The sequence below is a fragment of the Marmota flaviventris genome, chromosome 6 (genome assembly GCF_047511675.1).
Source record: "Marmota flaviventris isolate mMarFla1 chromosome 6, mMarFla1.hap1, whole genome shotgun sequence".
Taxonomy (NCBI): Eukaryota; Metazoa; Chordata; class Mammalia; order Rodentia; family Sciuridae; genus Marmota; species Marmota flaviventris.
In genome coordinates, this window is record NC_092503.1 from 83,419,151 (window position 1) to 83,440,728 (window position 21,578).

General features: G+C 36.8%; 1 protein-coding gene across 2 annotated transcripts in view; it reads left to right on the top strand.

Annotated features, from left to right (window-relative positions):
* The window catches only part of Impg1 (interphotoreceptor matrix proteoglycan 1), a 144,048-nt gene that overhangs the window by 58,487 nt on the left and 63,983 nt on the right, over window positions 1–21,578 (top strand). For both annotated transcript variants that reach the window (XM_027928410.2, XM_027928411.2), the window contains 5 exons: window positions 1,245–1,303; window positions 5,676–5,696; window positions 7,110–7,357; window positions 9,215–9,288; window positions 10,305–10,383. In XM_027928410.2, the coding sequence (XP_027784211.2) occupies window positions 1,245–1,303; window positions 5,676–5,696; window positions 7,110–7,357; window positions 9,215–9,288; window positions 10,305–10,383 (481 nt within the window). The remainder of the gene's footprint in view (window positions 1–1,244; window positions 1,304–5,675; window positions 5,697–7,109; window positions 7,358–9,214; window positions 9,289–10,304; window positions 10,384–21,578) is intronic.

Consider the following 21,578-nt stretch of genomic DNA (forward strand, 5'->3'; position numbering starts at 1 on the left):
AGGAATAAGAAGAATGTGGTGAAAGCAAAAGACATCGTGAGCTTCAAACTAACAGGAGTGTATGGCTACATGTGAGAGGGTATCCTGTGGATTCTGTCCTTTCTGACCCTGACTGAGATGAGGAGTCAAGGGGAAAAGGCAGATCTGCGAAAGAGAATGACCCCGATTTGGGAAGATTTAGTTAGTGACAAATATTGGAATATTCATGAGAACTCAAGGCCATGTATCAGGTGATCATTGAAGCCATGGGAGAAAATGGGATTCCCCCAAGAGGGAGAAAAAGTGGGCACAGGGAAGGGAAGCCAGGGCAGAGTTCTTCACCCTTCACCCTGCTCACCCACCCAAGCTTTATCATCAAGTGGTTACACCTTACTCTTAGAGTCTCTTGTCTCTTGGCCTTCCCGCAGGAAACCTGGATGGGGCCATACTGGTCTATGACAGTGTCCCCACAGCCTAACACACTGCCTACTGTGGAATAAACAGGAGAGTAAGAAAGATGAGGAAGCTGAGGAGGCCAAGGATGGAGACATGTGGACTCCTTGTATTTAAAGTACAGAATAAAGAAAGGAATAGGGTAGAACAAAGAAGACAGTGGTGAGAGAGATGGTAAAGGAACCAGGAAAGAGCAGGACTCTGTTAAGAAGTAATGGGAAATGCCACTGGATTAGGAGAGAGCCAAAGAGAGTAGCCTGGAGAGAATCCTCCTCAGGTATCATTAACAAGAGCAAATTAATTAAGAAAACCTGTGCAGTCTACCTGACTCTAAGAGCAAAACTATCTATTACAGTCTGTTTCTACCACTTTGTTTAAGTATAGCAGCCATTTTGAATTTAATATCATCTTTATTATTATAGATATTTTCCAAGTCATCTAATTCAATTCATATAATATTGTAGTGAAAACATTATAGTCACTACAGTTATACAGTCAGAAAATATATTATTACTATGTAAGTGAAAATCCTGTAGCTAAAATGTTTCCTCCAAATACCACATTAAAGTTATTATGTAAAGTAGCCATTAAAACAGGTCAGAACTATTAAATTATGGCTTTTAAATAAATAGCAAAACACTTTCCTCTGGATTTCAGAAATAACTGAGAACGAAGTTTGACCTCTTTCATTATTTCAATTTTCATTTTCCTTTTTTCCCCTAATCATCAAAAGTACTTAGGCTTTTATAGATAGGTAAGATCTGACCCAGTAGAACCAAAGAATATTTCATAAATGTCTTTCTCTCTTGCAGATGCAAAAGGTATTTAAGAAGCTGCCAGGATTCAAAGAGATCCATGTGTTAGAATTTAGGTAAGTAAGAAAATTAGACTTTTCTCAATTTTTAAATTACTTTCTCCCCGTTCTCTTCTAAAAGTGATGTCGTAGGGATTATAAGGTCACTTTTCCCTCAATTGTTTAGCTCTGCCAAGCCCTGGTGGCTGAATACGTTCCAGATAAAGGAGCCATGTATCTCATTAGAACATGAACATCCTGTAACACTGGATCTAGGCAGTCTGGTTCTTTGTCTTGTGAATTTGAGGAATGAAATCCACAAGAACAAGGGTGAGAGTAAAGTGACAAAATTTATTATAATAACAGAAAGAAATAAAACAGAGGTCCCAGAGGGGAGGGGCCACAAGAGAAGGATACCAATGGGTATCTGTAATCTATGGGTTTTAAAAGGCATATCTGATGGCCCAGCACAGGTGATTGGTGGGGTGAGAGATGTTAGCATGAACCAATCAAGCTCTCTGAACTCTGAGTTTAATAAGCCAATCACAAATGCATGATTTTAATCTCTTATTTACATCATTAGGATGGGTCTTATCTGATAGTTTTTGTCATGTCTGTTAGAGGAAACATTTTGGATAGGGGTCTGCTTATGGTAGACCCTTGCGGGGGGTAAGGGCAAGGGTAATAAGGAAGGGCTGCTGTGGTTGCTGTTGTGAGGAACACAAGCGGGTATTCTAGGTCAGAAGAAGGCATGTGGTTAATGCTGGCAGGGAACAGCGAGTCACAGGATGTCTTTCAGACCCAATATCCCCTTTCATGTTGGTATGTAGTCCCCTTTCCTTCCTGGGCTTCTCCAAGGCCCTTATCTTGGCTGCCTGTGGGAGATCTAACTTCCTGCCTCAATCCCATGACTTTTCAGGAGTGGCACAGGAATTGTGTTACTCTTTCCAGGAGTCAGAAACAATTTTTAAATTGTTTAGCTCTGCCAAGAGTGCCCTGTACAGAGCACTCAACTGCTTGTCCTTGGCAATGTTATTAATGAACCTCTTGAGAAAATACCTCAGTAGAGACAAATCCAAAAAAAGGAGTCATTAATTTGCCTTCGTGTCAAATTGCATGGTTTCCTATCAAAGGTTACATATTATCTTGGGTTTAACAAATCGTATTACTCAGGAGAGAGAGGCAAACCCAATGAAAAGTGGAGGCAGAGGGTGGAAGGAATGGGGTGGACAGGGTCAAGGGTACAAACAAGACTTCTCAAAGTTTACCTTTTATATTATTTTAATATCTGAACCATAGTACTGTATTGCCACTCAAAGATTATTAAATTAAAATTTTAAATATGAGAAACAAAATCATAATGTAATGCCACAATAAAGCAGGATCATGCTCCCAACACCTTGGCAGGAACAGACCAGCAGCCCCATCCTGAAACTCCAATGCAGGTGTGTGGGTTTAGGCAAGAAGTTCTCTTTATTCTACAGGTAGGGTCATAAGATGGTTTGATTTTGTTTCTGTTTGTTTGTTTAACAATGTGCAGGCGGGGCAAATACTTGCCCTGGTATGAGCAGAATGCAGTTCCATGAGCAGAAGGGAGAGAGCAGCCACACTGGAAGTTCCTCCAGGAGCTTCCCTATCTATGAGGAAGAGCTTCTAGGAGCACTTCCAGGGGATTTCTTGCACAGTTGTTGGGCCGCCTGATTCTTATAACTCCAAAGAAAGAAAATGCTGAAAAACGAAAGCTATAAAAGATGAAACTCTTGACATTTACCAAAACAAACTTGTTTCTCTATATTTCAACATGCTGCTCTGCAGTATTCCATGTGAAATCAGATGGATTAGAGAAAAATAAAAGGTGATAGGAGAATATTTTGCATAGTTGGTAAGGCCTTCTGAATAAACTACTACAGTTAAAGAATAAATTTTTAAATCTAAAGCCAAAGGAAATGATGGAAATGGTTCTCCTGATGAATGATTAAATGCTGATTGTTCCTTCCTTTAGCAAATGAAAAAACTTATCTAAAATAAGCCTATTGCATCAAGAAACAAAAATGTTAGGTGATGAAATTTTTCAAAGTAAAACTTTTAAACATATATCTCTGGAAGCAGAGTCTTTCCCAAGTGTTTATCTCTGTCAGGATTTATTCTTGCCAAAGATGCTTATAAGTAAGTTTGATCACATTTTCCCAATGATGTTAACTAGGTCATAAGACTTCAATCCACCAGAAAAATATTTTGGCTCCTGAATAGAATAAATGATATGTTTGTGAGCAAGACAAACTTTTGGTCATCAATAAGAATGCTCAGTATATTGCAAATAAAATTTAATATGAAGGAAATTGTTTCCTTGTAGGGATAGATCTCCATAGAAGACTCAAAACTCAGAGTCTTATACTGTCTTTACTTCAGCTCATTTGTATAAAAGCTGATTTATACTCTCACAAGTACTATTGTATCAGAGATCTCATTTTATTCTCTTAACACAACTGGAAAATTAAGACATCTATTATTATTTTCACTGTTTAAATACTTTAACCATAGTATTTATGTGTAAAACTATATTTATCTTTATTGTAAATTATTTTTACTGTTAAAATTTAACAGTAAAGGTAAAATATTGCCTTATCCCTTATAGCAAATGTAGTAAACTATTCACAATCACTCAATATAGTTGGAGTGTACACCCTTTCAAAAACAGGTACACAAATGTTCATAGCAGCTTTACTTGCAATAACCAAGAACTGGAAACAACCAAAATATCAATCAACAGAGCAGTTGACCAAAAGTAGCAGCATATTCTTATGACAGACTTCCTTTCATCAAAGAAATGAACTATTGGAAGATACAATAACATGGGTCTATCTCAAAATAATGATGTTAAATGAAAGAAAACAAAGAAAAATACATTATAATCCCATTTATATTAAATTCTAAAAACTGCAGACTGATCTATAATGACATTAAACAAATCAGAAGTTGCTTAGAGATAGTGGAGAGAGATGAAAAAGAAGGATGACCAAGGGGCATGATAAAGCATTGGGGTGAAGAATATGCTCCCTGTCTTAATTGTGGTAATGGTTTACAGGTGGATAGTGTCAAATATATCAAATCATATGCCTTAAATATGTCTGGTTTGTTTATGCAATGATATGTGAATAAAGCAAATTTTTTTTAATTAGCAGGGCTAGAGTCTTGGCCCAAGAAGCCTGGCCTCTCTCCTGAGCTTCATGGATCACAAATTATTGTTGGTCCTGTATGAATAACTACCTGGTAGAGAAGGAAATCTCTCCCCATAGAATAGGCTAGTTAAGTAGTCATAGATTCTTTCTGAAACCACAGAGAACAAGTGGTAGCAAACCTGTAACATGTCCACTGGAGTCATACTACATCAGAGGAAGAAAGCTAGATGAATTCATTGTTCAGGCAGGAACACCAATGACGCTAATGCCATCTCATGGGTAGTGTCTTTGTGAGCAACTATTTAAAATTTTGAAAACTGAATATAGCTTCTGAAGTGAATTCATACATACCCAGAGGAGTCTAAGATATATCTTTCAGTTTGGGCAGCCAAAGTGCCTTTTTTCAGGTAATCAGCAGCTGGTGGTGGTATGGCAAAATGAGCCCAGGCGAGGGCAGATGGGCCAGAGTTTGAATCCTACCTCTACACATTCCAAATGATACTTTCCCTCTCACTTCATGTTCCCATATCATGTGGAAACTGTGCTGTTGAAAAAAATTAAATGAGAACACACATGAACTGCTTGGTACATAGCACCCACTCAGTAAACAGGTGCTGGATTTCTTTGCAAGCTGTCCCATGGTGAATTGGACCAATCCCTCAAAGTTTATGGATCAAAGCAACTCAAAATGTAGCCAATAAAACGTTAGATCTTGGGTTGAACATCAGGTAAATTATCTTTAGGCATAAAATAGTCACCTAATGCTATTTAGGAGGTGAGAAACCCATGAATAAAATACTTTTTAAGAACTTCCTGGCTGGCAATAGCACCACTCAAAATGCATAGGATATACATGCAGCCTAATTAAGGAACAATATGAGGAAATAAAGGAGTTTAGGAGGAAGACCATAAGAACATATAACATTTTGAGCAAAAATTCAAATTCTAATAGAAATATCATGTAATGATGTTTACATCTGAGATTCATATAGCTGTCAATATTTCCTTCCAAATTCTTTTATTATTATTATTATTTTATTAGTTGCTCAAGACAATATAATGATCTTGACATATCATACATTTGATTCAAATAGGGTATGAATTCTCATTTTTCCACGTGTACTATTTATATGTGTCCTTCTAAGCTTTGGACAAACATAAGAAACTATGCAAAAATAATTTTATATATGAAATAATTCATTGAATGACTCAATAAATATCTTAAAACTTTCTTTCTCTTGCATGTTTCCATTGTACGTGATGAAATGAAGACCAAAGAAAGAAAGAAATGGGTAATTTGGGTTTTTTTTAATTTTTAAAATATAGCATGGTTTCCTCCACAATTTGTATGTTGGCTATGTACTAATAATTCTTACATATAATATCTGAGATATGACAATGAGTTTTTAATGGTTTCTTATTTAAATGGAAGTAATTGAAAAAAAAAAAACTCTCCAGTCAAAAATCACAATGAGAGATAAGCAGTGAAAAACTGACCTGATCAGCCAAAAAGGATTCTATAAAACTCAAGGTCTAAAACATTTTTTGTTTTTCTAATTAGACCTTGAGTTTTATAGAATTATTTTTTTTTCTAATTTTATAATTCTAAAATTAAATGCATATCTAAGGTGCAAGCATGATTTAACTATTTCTTAAAGTTAACTATTTCTTAAAGGTTCTTTGTAATGGGAAGTTGTCTGTGCATACATTACAGGCAACCAACCTAACTCTGGAATAAAGTAGAAAAACTAATTTGCTTCTTTATTCCAAGGTCAGTTTGAACTGGGAAAAGGACCCACTATACCTTGGAGAGTTCAATAAGAAGAAGCTCTGTCTCCTCTAATTGACTAGTGAAATAATGAACTGTAGACTCTGACTGATTGTGTGGTCTGAAGAACTGCCAAGAATACACATTATCAGTTCCCGTGGCCTTTAAACCACTCCTGCATCCCTCTGTGTAGATTTATGACACGAACCATAAAGTAAAACCTGATTTTTGAGGACAGAGCTATAGAGAATCTTGTTTCATTTTTATATGCAAAAGGAATTGAATAATAAAAATGATAATAAATACAGTTAATTGTATAAAATGTATTACTTAACTCCCTATTTTCTTACATATTCTGTTATTTTATTTCTTCCTGTGGCTATTTCATTTAGAGTATTTTTTATTAAAAAATATTTCATGAAAAAGGTAGAAGAGAAATGGTCTTAAAAACTGAAGTTTTGACTTGATTAGAATATGCATAGCCTAATGTCCCACTATTTTGTGCTATATTGCTATTTCATAAACCTTTGTAAAGAGGATTAAAAGAATAGGCACTTCATCCTCTTCCTAATTAGCACAGCATGACTTTTAAGACCACCAAAAACATTGTCAATTAACATTGGATAATTAACTCTTTTTCAAAAATACCTAAAGTTTAAAAAAAAAAAGAAAGAAAGAAATCCATGGATTCAGATTGACTTCTTCAAGCTCGACTTAACCCCAATTCTGACATTCTATTTCAAAACTAAAATATGTCAATTCTTTTTCTACATGTCAAATGTCTGGTAAACACTGAAATGTTTTATGTGGAATGTTCCTTAAGATCCTATAGGAAAAGAGTTTGAAGCTGTCCTGAAGATTTGTAGCAACATAGTGACTGTCTTTAGAAGGCATGTAACAATGACTTTGAGTGGAATGTGTCCTCTGCTGTTCACAGTTCAAGTTCCATAGAGATGCAGCTTACGGCCATCTTTAATAAAGATGCTGCGGAAGCAAAAAGACCCACCGGTGACCTCCTATCATTTGATTCCAACAAAATTGAAACTGAAGGACTCCACCAGGGAACCATGGAGGAGAACAAGCAATCAGAAATCTATCTCACAATCACAGACCTCAAAAAACTGATCAGCAGAGTACTAGAGGAAGACCAGTCCTTGGATGTGGGAACAATTCAGTTCACTGATGGTCAGTTGATGATTTCATGGTTCTAAATTTATCCTCATTCTGACAGAGAGGCTAGGAAGTGTGAGTGTCTCATGGAAACTCATTTTAATGTAGGCCTTATAAAGTCAATGATTACTGAGGCAGGCACATCATGTGTGGTATCACATCTATCTATTTTCACTTCCTTCTGTGTCTTGTTTGTGAGCCTTTGGTGACCACTCTGTACCAAGAATAGCTCTAGGAAAATCCAAGTTTTTCAGTTAAACCCAGGTCCACTATTGTCATCCAGTGGAACCAAGACAGACAAAAGAACCCATGAATAATTTTATTCACCTTGCATAATCTAAATTGATTCCCTCATCCAGTAAATTGTTTGGTCCTAGAAGGAAACAGATGGCACATTCAAATTAGAATCATTTGATGAGAATTTGATAAAGGAACTATTCACAAGAGTTTGCCTCTAGTCAAAGGAACCGGGCAGTTTCCTACATGTAGAAGCAGCAAGGCCTCATTCCTACCTCCCTAATGATCTAAGCCATCTCAAAGACAGAAGGCAAGGAACCATTGATGCAGTCTACATAAGTCAATCTCCAAAGACAGAAAGTTAAAGGGATAGGACTGGTAAATGAATCTAAAGAGGTCAACAAGATAATCAGACACACTCAAGATCTTCAGAGAGTGCCTGGAGAGACCCAGGAGCTTGGAACTCCCCAGCTGGTTCAGAAGACAGTATAATAGATAGAAAGGGAGGTCATTTTAGTATCACATGGCACAGTACTGTCATTCTTTTCCAGTTATTTTTTTCTGGTTCAGATAGGCAAACTATTAACACTGAAAAACTTCTCAAAGATCCCTGAGACCTGATGCAGTGTCCTAGCAGGAAACAAGGTCAGATCCTTACTGTGACAGATATATCATGTACCTCCAAGGCAAAAGAAGGTCAACCTTAGTCTCTTCTCAAAAACCCACTGATAATCTGGGTTTGTCTCATAGTTGAGCCTTCTGGGATAGTCTGAGAATCAGGTTTAAGAGAGGAAATAGGACTCCACAAATTGTCTGTGACTCCAGTATTTATGCCAGCCATTTATTTCTTTGTCAGTTCAGTCATATTTTTATCCCCACTGGCCTACTCAATCAGTCTCAATGGTTGTCCAGAATCTGTAGAATAGAACTGAACATCCTAAAAATCGACCCTAAGAACTTTTCCTTTAAAAATGTCATTATTTTTAATTGACACAATAATTATATATATTCATGGGATACAATATAATCATTCAAATATTCATTATGTAATGATCAAATTGTGATAATTAGCCTATCCATCACTTCATAAATTTATCATTTCTTTGTGATGAGAGGATTCAAAAACCTCTCTTCTAGCAAATTTTGAAATGTAAAATACATTTAACTAAGTCATCCCACTGAGCAATAGAACCCTAGCACTTATTCCTCCTATCTGGCCCATCTGTATCCACTGACCAGCTTCTCTCCATGATCACACCCTTCTTATCAAACAAGCATGCAAGATGCAACCCTTGTATTTGTCCTTCAATGAACCAATCATATTAATGACCAGTAGTCTATGCAATGCTGATTTCTTTTTTTAAACATTTATTTTTTAATTGTAGTTGGACACAATATCTTTATTTATTTATTTTTATGTGGTGCTGAAGATCAAACCTAGGGCCTTACACGTGCCAGGCGAGCGCTCTACCGCTGAGCCACAACCCCAGCCCTGCAATGCTGATTTCTTAATGATATGTTGTACTGCTCATTAAGAATTGGCTATTGTCAATTAGCTATTTCCAACCTTGTTTTATTGTTCCAATTATAAAAGAAAAAAATAAATAGTCAAATCTTGTGATTTTTCACCCACAGAAGTTTTACCATCACCAGTCTCCAAACCTGACACCCAGTCAGGGTTGCCCACACCCCTTGCTGATGTCATAAAGGTGAGTGCATTTGTTGTCCTTTTGTTCAAATGAAAACAAAGCTTCAAAACCTTCCATCAAACAAAATCAGTTTTATGAACTGGATAGAGAAAAGTTCCCATTGCAATGTTAATTATAATACTCTGTTTTTACAGTCTGTGCTTGGTTTAACCCACTTCCAGTAACTGTAATAATAAAATATAATTCAACTTGCATTTCAAATATTCTAAAACTCAAAGTTTTCTTGAATTTGGTTAGATCTTCATTTCAATTAGAGTGAAGTTGTGCTCCCTCTTTGATAAAACAAACACATTTTATGAACAAAAAGAATAATTAAAGCAAAATATATTATTTAACTTTGATTTTCAGAAATAACTAGAAAGGTAAACACACCTTATAAATTTACTTTTAATGCTTAAAGTTTTACCTACATATTTATTTATGGGAGGTGGTGAATTCAAATTAATATCTTAGAAAGTAAAAATAATAAGTAGTAATTTTGTACTTAAAGCTACATTAATTTACTTTATGCCAGAAGTTATCACTAAAGTGTTCATAAATAAAAGTGCTGACTATGTTCTAGTCCCTTTATTAAAAAAAAATATTTTTTCTAGTAGATGGACACAATGCCTTTTATTTTATTTTTATGTGATGCCGAGGATGGAATCCAGTGCCTCACATGTGCCAGGCAAGTGCTCTGCCAACTGAGCCACAACCCCAGCCCAATATTCCCTTTTAAAATGAAAGAATTCCAAAGTTGGAACAAAATAGATGCAATTCAAATTGTTAATAGTGAGCCCTTTTCAGGCTAACCAGTTAGCCAAAAAGCAATAGATCATGTAATAGATCACTATACTAGCGCATGTTACCCTTGCAAGATATATTTTTAAATCAGAACCTTCTTCTGTAGTAAATGTATGCTAACTACAAAATGATTTGCTTACATTTAGATGAAAATATGTAAAATCTGGAGTATAACCCTTCTAATGTATGATACATGTTCTGTTTCAACTTTTCTGTCTAAATCCATTCTTCAGGATGTTACTTTGAGTCCAGAGCTTCCTCTTATTGAACCCAGGGTTGATACAGTGGAGAGAGAAGGACCTGGCCAACCTGGTGAGTTTCTTTGCACAATGTCAATGATAGATGACAACATTCTTTGTTAGGAATCCATCTGCAACACTACCTCAAAAACAAGTGACAAGGTCATCTTCCCTCCAAGAGAAGATTTGTTCTCACCAGCACTTCAAACAGAAGAGCTGTCCAATGAACTGGCTTCTGAGGAGCAGGATACCCAGTGTCCTCTCTCAGCCCTAGTTCCCATCCCACAGTGAGTACTGACAGCCCTTTCCTGACAGATCTGGTGAAGGAAGCTGAAACCAAAGCATCACCAATTGCTCCCCACTCAGAACAGCAATCTCTTTTGGCTTTGAAATTGAGTCGGTCAGGACAAGGTAGGTTACAAGGCCCAGGTTCATGATGCAGGCTATGGCAACAGAGGATTCGGCCCTTATTTTCAGTATATTGTTCTATATGCCACAAACAAATGGGCCATTTATGCTGAACCACAAATAAGAAAGTTGATACTCACAAGTCCTCTAGATTCACTTTTGAATTTCCAAGAACTTCAAAAGGCAATAGGATCAAACTTTCCTACTTAAAAAGAAATCTTCAGCAATATGTAAAGACCTTGGAGAAAGGGTCTGAAATATCTGCAGAAGAACCTTTTTCAGTTTAATAAGTAGATGATTTAGTGCTCCAAGAACACTTATTCTTTCCATTTTATAGTGGTCTCTGGTAAAACTACAGGTGAAAATTTCTTTTAAGAAATACAGGTCCCAGGATATAGGCCTGATAAGGATGCACTGTGATTCTAAGTGTGAATACTAGAAGAGATTTGTTATGTCTGGTCTTTGTTGTTGTTGTTGTTGTTGTCACTGGTGATTTAACCCAGGGGTGTTTTATCACTGAACCACATCCTCAACTCTTTTTATTTTTATTTTGAGACAGGGTCTCACTAACTTGCTTAGAGCTCACTATGTTGTTGAGGCCAGCCTTGAATTTGCATTCCCCCTGTCTCAGCCTTCCAAATCTCTGGGATTATAGGCATGCACCACCACACCTGGCCAGTGACTGGTATTTTTAACAGGAGCATTACTGTTTTAATTAGGGCTTTCTTTGCAAAATTCTACATCAATCTTATTGTCCTCATAAATGTTGTATGAAATTGATATGCAATTTTATAGAATACAGGTTTTTTTCAGGAATGCTTATATGTACTGATAGAAGAATCATCTATACAATTGGATTTGTTTTACTAGATCAATAACAAATAATGCAATACAGTTATGTATTGCTGTGTTACATCATTTCTAAAATGAATGACTCAATATGGCCACTTATTTTTCCTTTAAATCTGAAATTTTGGCAGGGATCATTGAGGGCAGCTCTTCTCTGCTTCATGTGTGCCAGCTAGAATATCTCAATTGGTGTTGAAGATACATTTTCAAGATGGATCACACACTTGGCTAGCAACCAGAGCTATTGGCTAGAGCCTCATTTGTTCTCTCTAAGGCTTCTCCATGGGGCAGCTTGGGCTTCCTCATAGCATAGCAGCCAGGTTGAAATAGTCAGCATCCCATTCTCTTAAGGGCCCAGAAATAGCATCGATTGCTCATATTTTGATGGCTAAACAGCTGCAGAGAGCCCTTCTATATTCAAAGATTAAAAAACAAAATGGAACTTATCTTTCAATGGGACAAGTACCAAGGAATTTTTAGCCACTTATAATCAACCACAATCCACATCAACCATCCTGTTGACTTCCAAGTAATTTGAGGGGTAGTTGGACACAACACAACACACTTTTTGGCCAAAGGATTGAAATTAAATGCTCACTAGATTCTTCTCTTTCATTTTAATATCATAAAATCCAATTATAAAATCAGCAATTCAAGCAGACCAGTAAAAATTAGAGTGTATCTATGAAAAAAAACATTACTGTATTTTCAAAATTGCTTTGCTATTCTTGCTTTATTTTCACATTCCTTCTATCCATGAATGCACCACAGAACACTAAAGCTAGAAGGAATCCCAGAGGTACTTTGGTTAAGCCACTGTGTCACAGATAAGAAATCCAAGACTAGAGATGTAAAGTCACTTGCTCAAGCTTACCCCAGAGATGATCACAGAACCAAGTCCATCATTCAAGTTTTCTCCACTTATTATTACCATATTTGGCTTAAGCAGCCCCAACCTTTAAAGAAATAAACTTAAACTTGCTATAGCCTCTTCTTTTTTTCAGTCCTTTGTCAATTTTTTGAAATGTTCCAGGTTTCTGAGTCTCCACTATCTCACCTTCTAGTCACATCAGGTTTTGCCTCTAACCTACATGTTACAGACACTCGACTACATAAAAGTTGCAGATGACTTCCTAACTGATCAATTAGCAGCATCATTTCAATCTTCACTTTATGTGACATTTCTGTCATGTGGCTCTTGTTGACTGTTTCTTTCTTGAAATTCCTTCTTCATTTGGTTTACACAAAATGATTACTTCATTCTTCTTCCACTCCCTACTCCTTGTTCTCCATCTCCTGCACTTGGACTTGTTTTAGATATTTTTATGTGTATGTTAAAAACCTGTTTCATTAAAAAAAAAAGTTGTGGCACTTTGCAGACATGCATGGAGTATACGATTCATTTTAAAGAATCAAAAGAATAATGGAAGAGAACTAAGATGAGTCTCTTGGTGACAGTGAAATATTTTGGAATCTGATGTGGGGTTAGTTGCATAGCATTGTGAATATACTAAATATCACTGGATCATTTACTTTTGAATGGTTGACTTTGGGGATGGGGGTGTAACTCAGTAGTAGAGCACTTGCTTTGCATAAGCAAGATTCTTGGTTCAATCCCCAGAGCCTACAGATACCTAAAACACCACAAATAATAATAATAATAGCAATAAGAAGAAATAAAAATAAAACAACTGATTTTATATTGTGAGAGTTTCACCTCAATAAATTTTTTCAAGAAATCAGATGATGCTGTAGAGAAAACTGTATAAAAAATGAATATCATAAAGTTATATAACAGCTTCAGGTGGTTCATGAATTTGGCTCTGAGCTTCTGAGCAGGCTGTGCAAGAAGGAAAACACCATCAGTCATGTAATTTAGATCTGCATGTTTACAGCATGGAAATTACTTAGAAGAAAAATTACTCTTTTGGTTCTGTAGCAGGAAGATGGTCTGGATTATGATTGAACCAGATCCTGTCTGCATCAGCCTCCCCACTGTGTAAAATCAGTGTCAAGCATTTCCTTTGACTGGAGATATGCAATAAATACCAAAGCCCACGTCATTATAGCAGATCTAAGAGAGGTGGAGTTCTGACAGCCCACCTACATAGAACTGATTTGAGAGTAATTAAAGGAATGGATTGCTGCATAACCTTTAGGCAATGCTCTGTAAGTAAAAATTATATCTCATAACTGAGCTTTTGGTAATTATTGAGCATAAAGAGTTTTATTTGCTGACGTGGGCCTAGGGTGCAAATATTCTATGTTGCCAATTAAGGAGAGATCCATATGCTTTCATAATCAGCCCAGCTGGGAATAAAAATGCCATATCCTAATGAAAAATGGAGACCTAATCAGGAAATTTTCCTGATTTTTTTTAAATCCCATTTTTATTCTATGAAGAGCAAAACAAAGAGTACCCTAAAAAAGAATCAAGGCTTTCTTCCCTCATAAGCAATTCTGGATCTCTCCCATGCATAGGTAAAATGAGAATTAGGACTCCAAAGTTCTGCACCATGATATTACTAAGATAATTTTACCCTGGAAAATTTCTAAAGGTTAGTGTCACAAATGCCCACCAAGCCATTAGAATTTTGGTAAAACACTCCTATAAATCTTTCAACTTAAGCAGTTTAATTTAGCAATTAATTCTCTGAGAAAAAATTACTTGCAAAATGTGCCTCTAGAACACCAGATGTATTGGTATGTTGTATTAACTGTGAGGTCTCCTAGTATTAATATTTTTTAAGAGAGTTGACCCCAAGCCATTCTTTCTTGCAGAGCCAGTTATCTGTTAAGATTACTTATAATTCATGAAAGTCAGAGTTATGAACATATAGAAGAAATTCAACATCCTGTCCTCCGCACAACATGCATCCAGCCCATTCAAAAATAGCATCCAATCATGCAGGTAGAAATTATTTTGTGGATTGGTTTGGCTTAGCTGTGTGTAGGCAGCAATGCATTCCTGGTTTTGCTCATTAGAATGATCATCTGTTCTAATAACAGAAGGTCTTTAGTGTTCTCTTTTCCAAATTACAGACATTTTTCACTTACAGGACATTTCATTTAAAATACATTCAGGTTTCTTAATAATTTGCAATATTTTAAGTAAAGAAGAAAACTTTAGGCAGAGGTATTGTCCTTTTGGACATTTTTTGTCTTTCATTTCCTATATGGGTAATATGTTAAAATCAGTACACATTTTCAACTCCTGTTATTCTCTCAGCCTTTGACTTCATCAAAATGAGTCAGTGAGATGGGAGCTAAGTTGAATGACCTCAGTATAGAACCTGAATGTTAATGTTCCATAAGGTCAAGGACTGTGGTCTGTTTATTCAGTGCTATCTTTTCATAGCCTATCCAGATGCCCAGCATGCACTAGACAGAAAATTAATATATGTTGAGTGAACTAAGGAAGTAAGTAAATGAATGTGTATCATAATACCTCCATGAAAGTCAGAATTGATGGAAACAATCTATTTTCCTTTTTAATCTGTCTACTAAGAAGCTCAGAGCCAAATCAATGGTCCAGAAACAGCATTCTGCTGTTAGTTCTGATCAGACCACTCATCGTTGCCAAAATATGTCATCCATTGTCATGTATTTTCACCTTTATGCAGTTTAGTTTTTCTGGTGCCTATAAAAAAGGAATAAGAACATGTCCTTTCACTTCAGCAAAATTCAGCCTGGGAGGATCTTCCAGGATGACCTCCAATCATACTTTAAGTTCCAGTTAGCCTGCCATCTTTTGGGAAGCTTTCCCCAACTGCTCCCTTAAAAGGATTCATAAATACCATCTGTTCCCTTGTTCCATAGCAAAAAGACTGCATACTTCCATCGAACATTTACCACATAATATTGAAATTATTGCTGTGTGTGTGTCTGGGATCTCTCCCAGGCTGAATATTGCTGAAGTGGAAGGACATGTTCTTATTCCTTTTTTAAAACTTCTGTGTCTGGCACATCATCATAGTTTCATAACTCTTTGTCCCTGCTGTCTTACTCAGCCCATCGGTGCTATCAGTCTCAGACAGTACACTCCTGGAGGGTAAGTCCCCTCCCCGGTGAGTCCCCAGGGAACTCCACAGACATTCTTACATGTGGGGCCAGGTTCCTTATGGTAAATACTTTGGTCAAAATGAAGGTGCTGAAGAACTTTAGTCAGCTCCACCTAGAATGATATGACAACTACCATGCTGATTAATGTAAATGTAGGCAAGAAGTGAAAGGAATTTGCAATAAGCCACTCTCCTCGCCAAAAAGGGAGAAAAATGTACATATCCTAACTCTCAGTCAGGAAGCCTGGCAAAGAAGTTATTTAAATTATTCTACTTTATAAAGAAAAAATAATAGACTTTAAAATATTTTTTTTAAATGAAATTTCAGCCATTGTGGTCAGTATTTTTGCTTTTTCGCTGTCAGAAAGTAAGGTTTTCTGAGCATGAGTATGCTATAAATTTTCTTCTGAGGCTAGGAGTATAGCTTGGTGGTAGAGTGTATATTTATCATGCTAAAAGACCTGGGCTCAATCCCCAGCACCAAAACACAAAAACACTGCTCTGTGAGGTCTGTGAGGGAAATGTCACCTAAAAGAAGGAAAGAATAGCCACCCAGCAAAGACTCAAAAACAGTCTTCACAATGCCCAGGGAAAGATGGGAGTAAGTTGAAGTTCTTCTGGCTCTCAAATTTGGTACTTCTAAATTTAACTTAGATATTGGGTAAATTAGTACTGTCCCTCAAGATTTCAGGCTGGGAAATTTAATGACCAGCATGCCCCATATGTTGGCATTTCCCAAGAAAATTCTTGTTCTGGCCTTCTACTCTCTACTGAATTGATAATCATTCTGCTTCTCTGCCTGAATCTATTCTTTTTTTCTCCTCCCTCTCCCTATTCTGGAGGCTAATGGCCTAGATTTCCATGATAACCCCCTCATCCCCATTCATATATGATATCTCTGTGAGTAGACTATATTTTAGTGCAGTTGAGGTGATGGGCAAAGAAGGAAGTCACCATGCAGCATCACTCAATAGTAACCTCAAATTAGAGAGACATCTCTGTCTTAACATGTCAATTACACCCTCCACTGGAGACATTCCGCTGGTCATTTCTGCTACACCATGCTGTCAAGTAATGATTCCCCCAAATTTCTCTTCATGATCACCCTTTTCCCAGGCTGCTCCCAATTCCCTCCCCAAATATGGTCCAATTTTTATGCAAAGTAGTCATTTGTTGAACTTCTTTCAACATTTCCTGAAGCAGCTAGAGGCAGATGCGCATAGAAATTGCATCTTTCTCTTCCTTCCATACTGATACTACTTTACGTGAACACACTCACATAAATAATCAAACAGTTTCCAGAAATTCTTGGCAGCTTCATCTCACCTTGATGCCAAAATTTCTACTTCTTTTCTTTCCTCAAGATAATTATTTCTCCTCCTTTATATCACGTAAGAAAATTCTCTGGTTTTGCATCATATGGCACTTGTGCCCAATAATTTTCCAGGGGTCCCATGTAAATTAGGAATCTATCCATCATAGATGAATTCCAGAAATCTGTAAGTCATAGACAAAAAAGAATTCTTCATGTTCCAGTAGATCACAGAGGATCAAAGATTTTAGTGAATTCCCTTAATTAGTACTATCTCTCTGGGATGCTATACTCATTCATTTATTCATATAACAAATATTTACCTTGTACTTATTAGGCACAGAGGATAACACGGTGAACAAAGAAAATGCTCTCCATGATTGTCATAGTTTGGGTTTTTCCAAAACAAAGACTCTGTGACAAGGATTCGATTACAAAGAATTTATCTCAGAGGACAGCACAAGAAACCAGTAAAGGAATGGAGAAGTAAAGCAGAAAAAAGAAGGAAATCAATATCACCAGTATTCCTGTAACCACTAGAGCTTATAATGGTAGGCTGGTGGTGTGCTGGTAAATGTTTAACAGCCAATGGGGGGGGGGGTGGGAAGTGTAATATGTATGCTTATAGATTTACTATAAAATTTTGCAAATAGCACACAATTTATAAATAATAAAATATATTATATTCCTTAGTAACATTTAAGCTGAGATCTGAATGATAGGAAGGTAAAAGAAAAATTTAAGGAATGGTGGACAGTGTTTAGGACAGCTGGAAGTGGTATGACATACTGAAGGAAAATGGAGAAAACCAGGCTACTAGAAGGAATTATAAAATGATGAAACTGGAAATGTAGAGCTTTATGAGCCTTGTTAAGAATCATTAAACGATTTTAATCAAAAGAATGACACAACAAATTTGAGTTTAAGTCTTCTGACTGCACTGTGGAGAAGTGGCTAGAGGTAGGCAGGTACAAGGGATCAATGAAAGGATTTTTAACAGGAATCCAGGCTAGAAATGCTGAAGTAGATTAATTTGAGTGGTATGTATGAGATCAAACCAAGATGGAGAACTCTGAAGCCTTGAATGGATTCGTCAACACCTGCTGGCCTGAGGGAAGCACACAACATTTTACAATCTCATTAGTAAGAAATGGCAAAGTGTGTCTCAGCCTCTAGAGCAGACAGTGAGCAGGATTGGGCTGGGTGATGATTTCACACATTCTTTCCTGTTTCCTCTTGATAGTCAGGTGACTGGTGAGCACAAGGCAGGAGATGCTTTAATGTTTCTCAGTACTTTGAGATCCTTGACATGGTCACTAGTATCATTCCTTTCAATTTTGTTGGTTCAGGTTTATATAAAAGAGAAAGACATGAGAGTAATATTTTTGACTGATCTAGCCACTATTTGAAAGCGAAAACAGATAACTAAGTGCAGGATAGTAAAAAGGTAAACAGAAAGACTCCTGGAGATTCATAATTTCTCTTCACAAACTTCTTTTGGACTCTCTTACCAGGATTTCTTTAAATCTATAGATCTGGTAGGGCTGCTTTCTCCTCCTGTATATCATGATTTAGTGACTCTGTTCAATGATCCAGTGGTTTTTTATTTTGTTTTTTTCCTTCAGTTTTTTTTTTCTTTTAGTTTTAGGTGTCAGTCATATTTTTTACTTTTAGTTTAGCATCTGCAATCCATCTCTTCTCATTTCTTGAGTGACCGCTATCACATGGCAGGAATTGTATTTGTATCTTACTAACACTAGCTGAATGCTCACACCTCACCAGTGCCAGGAAACCATATGTGACAGCTCTGGGCTCAGCTAGGCAAGAGGCATATGCCACATCACCAAGCTGTGCAGCCCTCTCACAGATTATCTGGAAGCTAGCTCAGTTGTTTCCTTTCACACTTAGTGGCACTAAAACAATCAGAATAAACCTCTTGAACTCTATTCTCTAGATCATCCCTCTGTGATAAACAGCTCTAATTACAAGCACAACAACGAAAATGCATAAACTCTTAAATGCATTTCAAAATTAAGCCATTAAGACAATTTTTTAAACTTTCTTATATTTGATAAAGGGGCCAAAAACATGCAATGGAGGAAGGATAGCATCTTCAACAAATGGTGCTGGGAAAATTGGAAATCCATATGCAACAAAATGAAACTGAATCCCTTTCTCTCACCATGCACAAAAGTTAACTCAAAATGGATCAAGGAGCTTGATATCAAATCAGAGACTCTGCGTCTGATAGAAGAAAAAGTTGGCTACGATCTACATACTGTGGGGTAGGGCTCCAAATTCCTTAATAGGACGCCCATAGCCCAAGAGTTAATAACAAGAATAAACAAATGGGACTTACTTAAACTAAAAAGTTTTTTCTCAGCAAGAGAAACAATAAGAGAGGTAAATAGAGAGCCTACATCCTGGGAACAAATGTTTACCCCTCACACTTCAGATAGAGCCCTAATATCCAGAATATACAAAGAATTCAAAAAATTAAACAATAAGATAACAAATAACACAATCAACAAATGGGCCAAGGACCTGAACAGACACTTCTCAGAGGAGGACATACAATCAATCAACAAGTATATGAAAAAATGCTCACCATCTCTAGCAGTCAGAGAAATGCAAATCAAAACCACCCTAAGATACCATCTCACTCCAGTAAGATTGGCAGCCATTATGAAGTCAAACAACAATAAGTGTTGGCGAGAATGTGGGGAAAAGGGTACACTTGTACACTGCTGGTGGGTCTGCAAATTGGTGAGGCCAATTTGGAAAGCAGTATGGAGATTCCTGGGAAAGCTGGGAATGGATCCACCATTTGACCCAGCTATCGCCCTTCTCGGACTATTCCCTGAGGATTTTAAAAGAGCTCACTATAGGGATACTGCCACATCAATGATCATAGCAGCACAATTCACAATAGCTAGACTGTGGAACCAACCTAGATGCCCTTCAATAGATGAATGGATTAAAAAATGTGGCATCTATACACAATGGAGTATTAGGCAGCACTAAAAAATGACAAAATCATAGAATTTGCAGGGAAATGGATGGCATTAGAGCAGATTATGCTAAGCGAAGCTAGCCAATCCTTAAAAAACAAATGCCAAATGTCTTCTTTGATATAAAGAGAGCAACTAAGAACAGAACAGGGAGGAAGAGCATGAGGAAAAGATTAACATTAAACAAAGACAAGTGGGGGGAGAGAAAGGGAGAGAGAAGGGAAAGCATATGGAAATGGTAGGAGACCCTCAATGTTACACAAAATTACATATAAGAGGTTGTGAGGGGAAAAGGGGGGGAAACAAGGGAGAGAATTGAACAACAGCAGATGAGGTAGAGAGCGAAGATGGGAGGGGAGAGGAGGGGGGATAGTAGGGGATAGGAAAAGTAGCAGAATACAACAGTCACTAATATGCCATTATGTAAAAATGTGAGTGTGTAACCGATGTGATTCTGCAATTTGTATTTGGGGTAAAAATGGGAGTTCATAACCCAATTGAGTCAAATGTATGAAAGATGATATATCATGAGCTTTGTAATGTTTTGAACAACCAATAAAAAAAAGACAATTTTTGCAGAAATCTTAAAAACATTTTACTCAGTTATTACATGTAGAAAATGAGGAAAGTTTTCCGGAAAAAAAAAAAAAGGTTACTGTAAGACTTAAGGAAAAACAATTAAGAAACATGGCATGGTAAAAATATTGGACGAAATAAACTGCTGTTGTTATGGACTAAATTTTAGTTTGCATCCCCCCTAAAATTCATACTTTGAGTTTACATCCTCAGTGTAATGTTATTTGGGTGGGGTCTTTGGGAGGTAATTGAGTTATGAGAACAGAGCCCTTATAAGAAGAAACAGAACAGAGATGATATCTATCTATCTCTTCCTCTCTTTGAGAATGTCCATCTGCAAAACAGCAAAGACGCCCTTCACTGGACACTGAATTCACCAGTGCCATGATCTTTCTGGCCTCCAAAGTTGTGATAAATGCATTTCTGTTACTTGAGCCAACTAGTCTATGTTATCCCATTAGGACAGGTTTCAAAGATGCAGTCCCTTCTATACAACAACAATACACAGTCATCTGTCTGTGAGGTTTCCAAGGCCTACATTTGAGAGTCGATTAAAACTTTATGTTAGAGAACTCTTAGTTATAAAAAATTATGCCAGAACTTCAACATGGTTGTTCAACAAGCCAAAGAAGGGCTCTGGACAGAAAATCAAGGTTCTCCCTGAACCATGGTGTGCTTTCCACCTACTGCCTTTATTCAATACCTCACACTAGGAAGTAGTGAACAATGGAAGATTTTATGTATAAAAACAAAGAACTGTGTATGGGCTAAACATACGTCTATAACTGTGTAATATTAGAGGACAGGAAAGTCAGTGAGAAGCAGATTCATCACAGATAGTCCTTGCAGAGCTATAAGTAGGCCAGGAGCTATGTGAGGACCTTGCTGAAGAGAAGGGAGATGAACCTTCTTTCATGAGTTTCAAGAGCAAAAATGCAAAGGGTGCAGTTCATTTCAGAGAAAAATGCTGAGAAATAAGCAGGGAAGGAGTGTATCAGGCAGATTTTTAGAAGTTAGAGAAAGGATTTTGTTCTGGATTTTCAAAAACTAA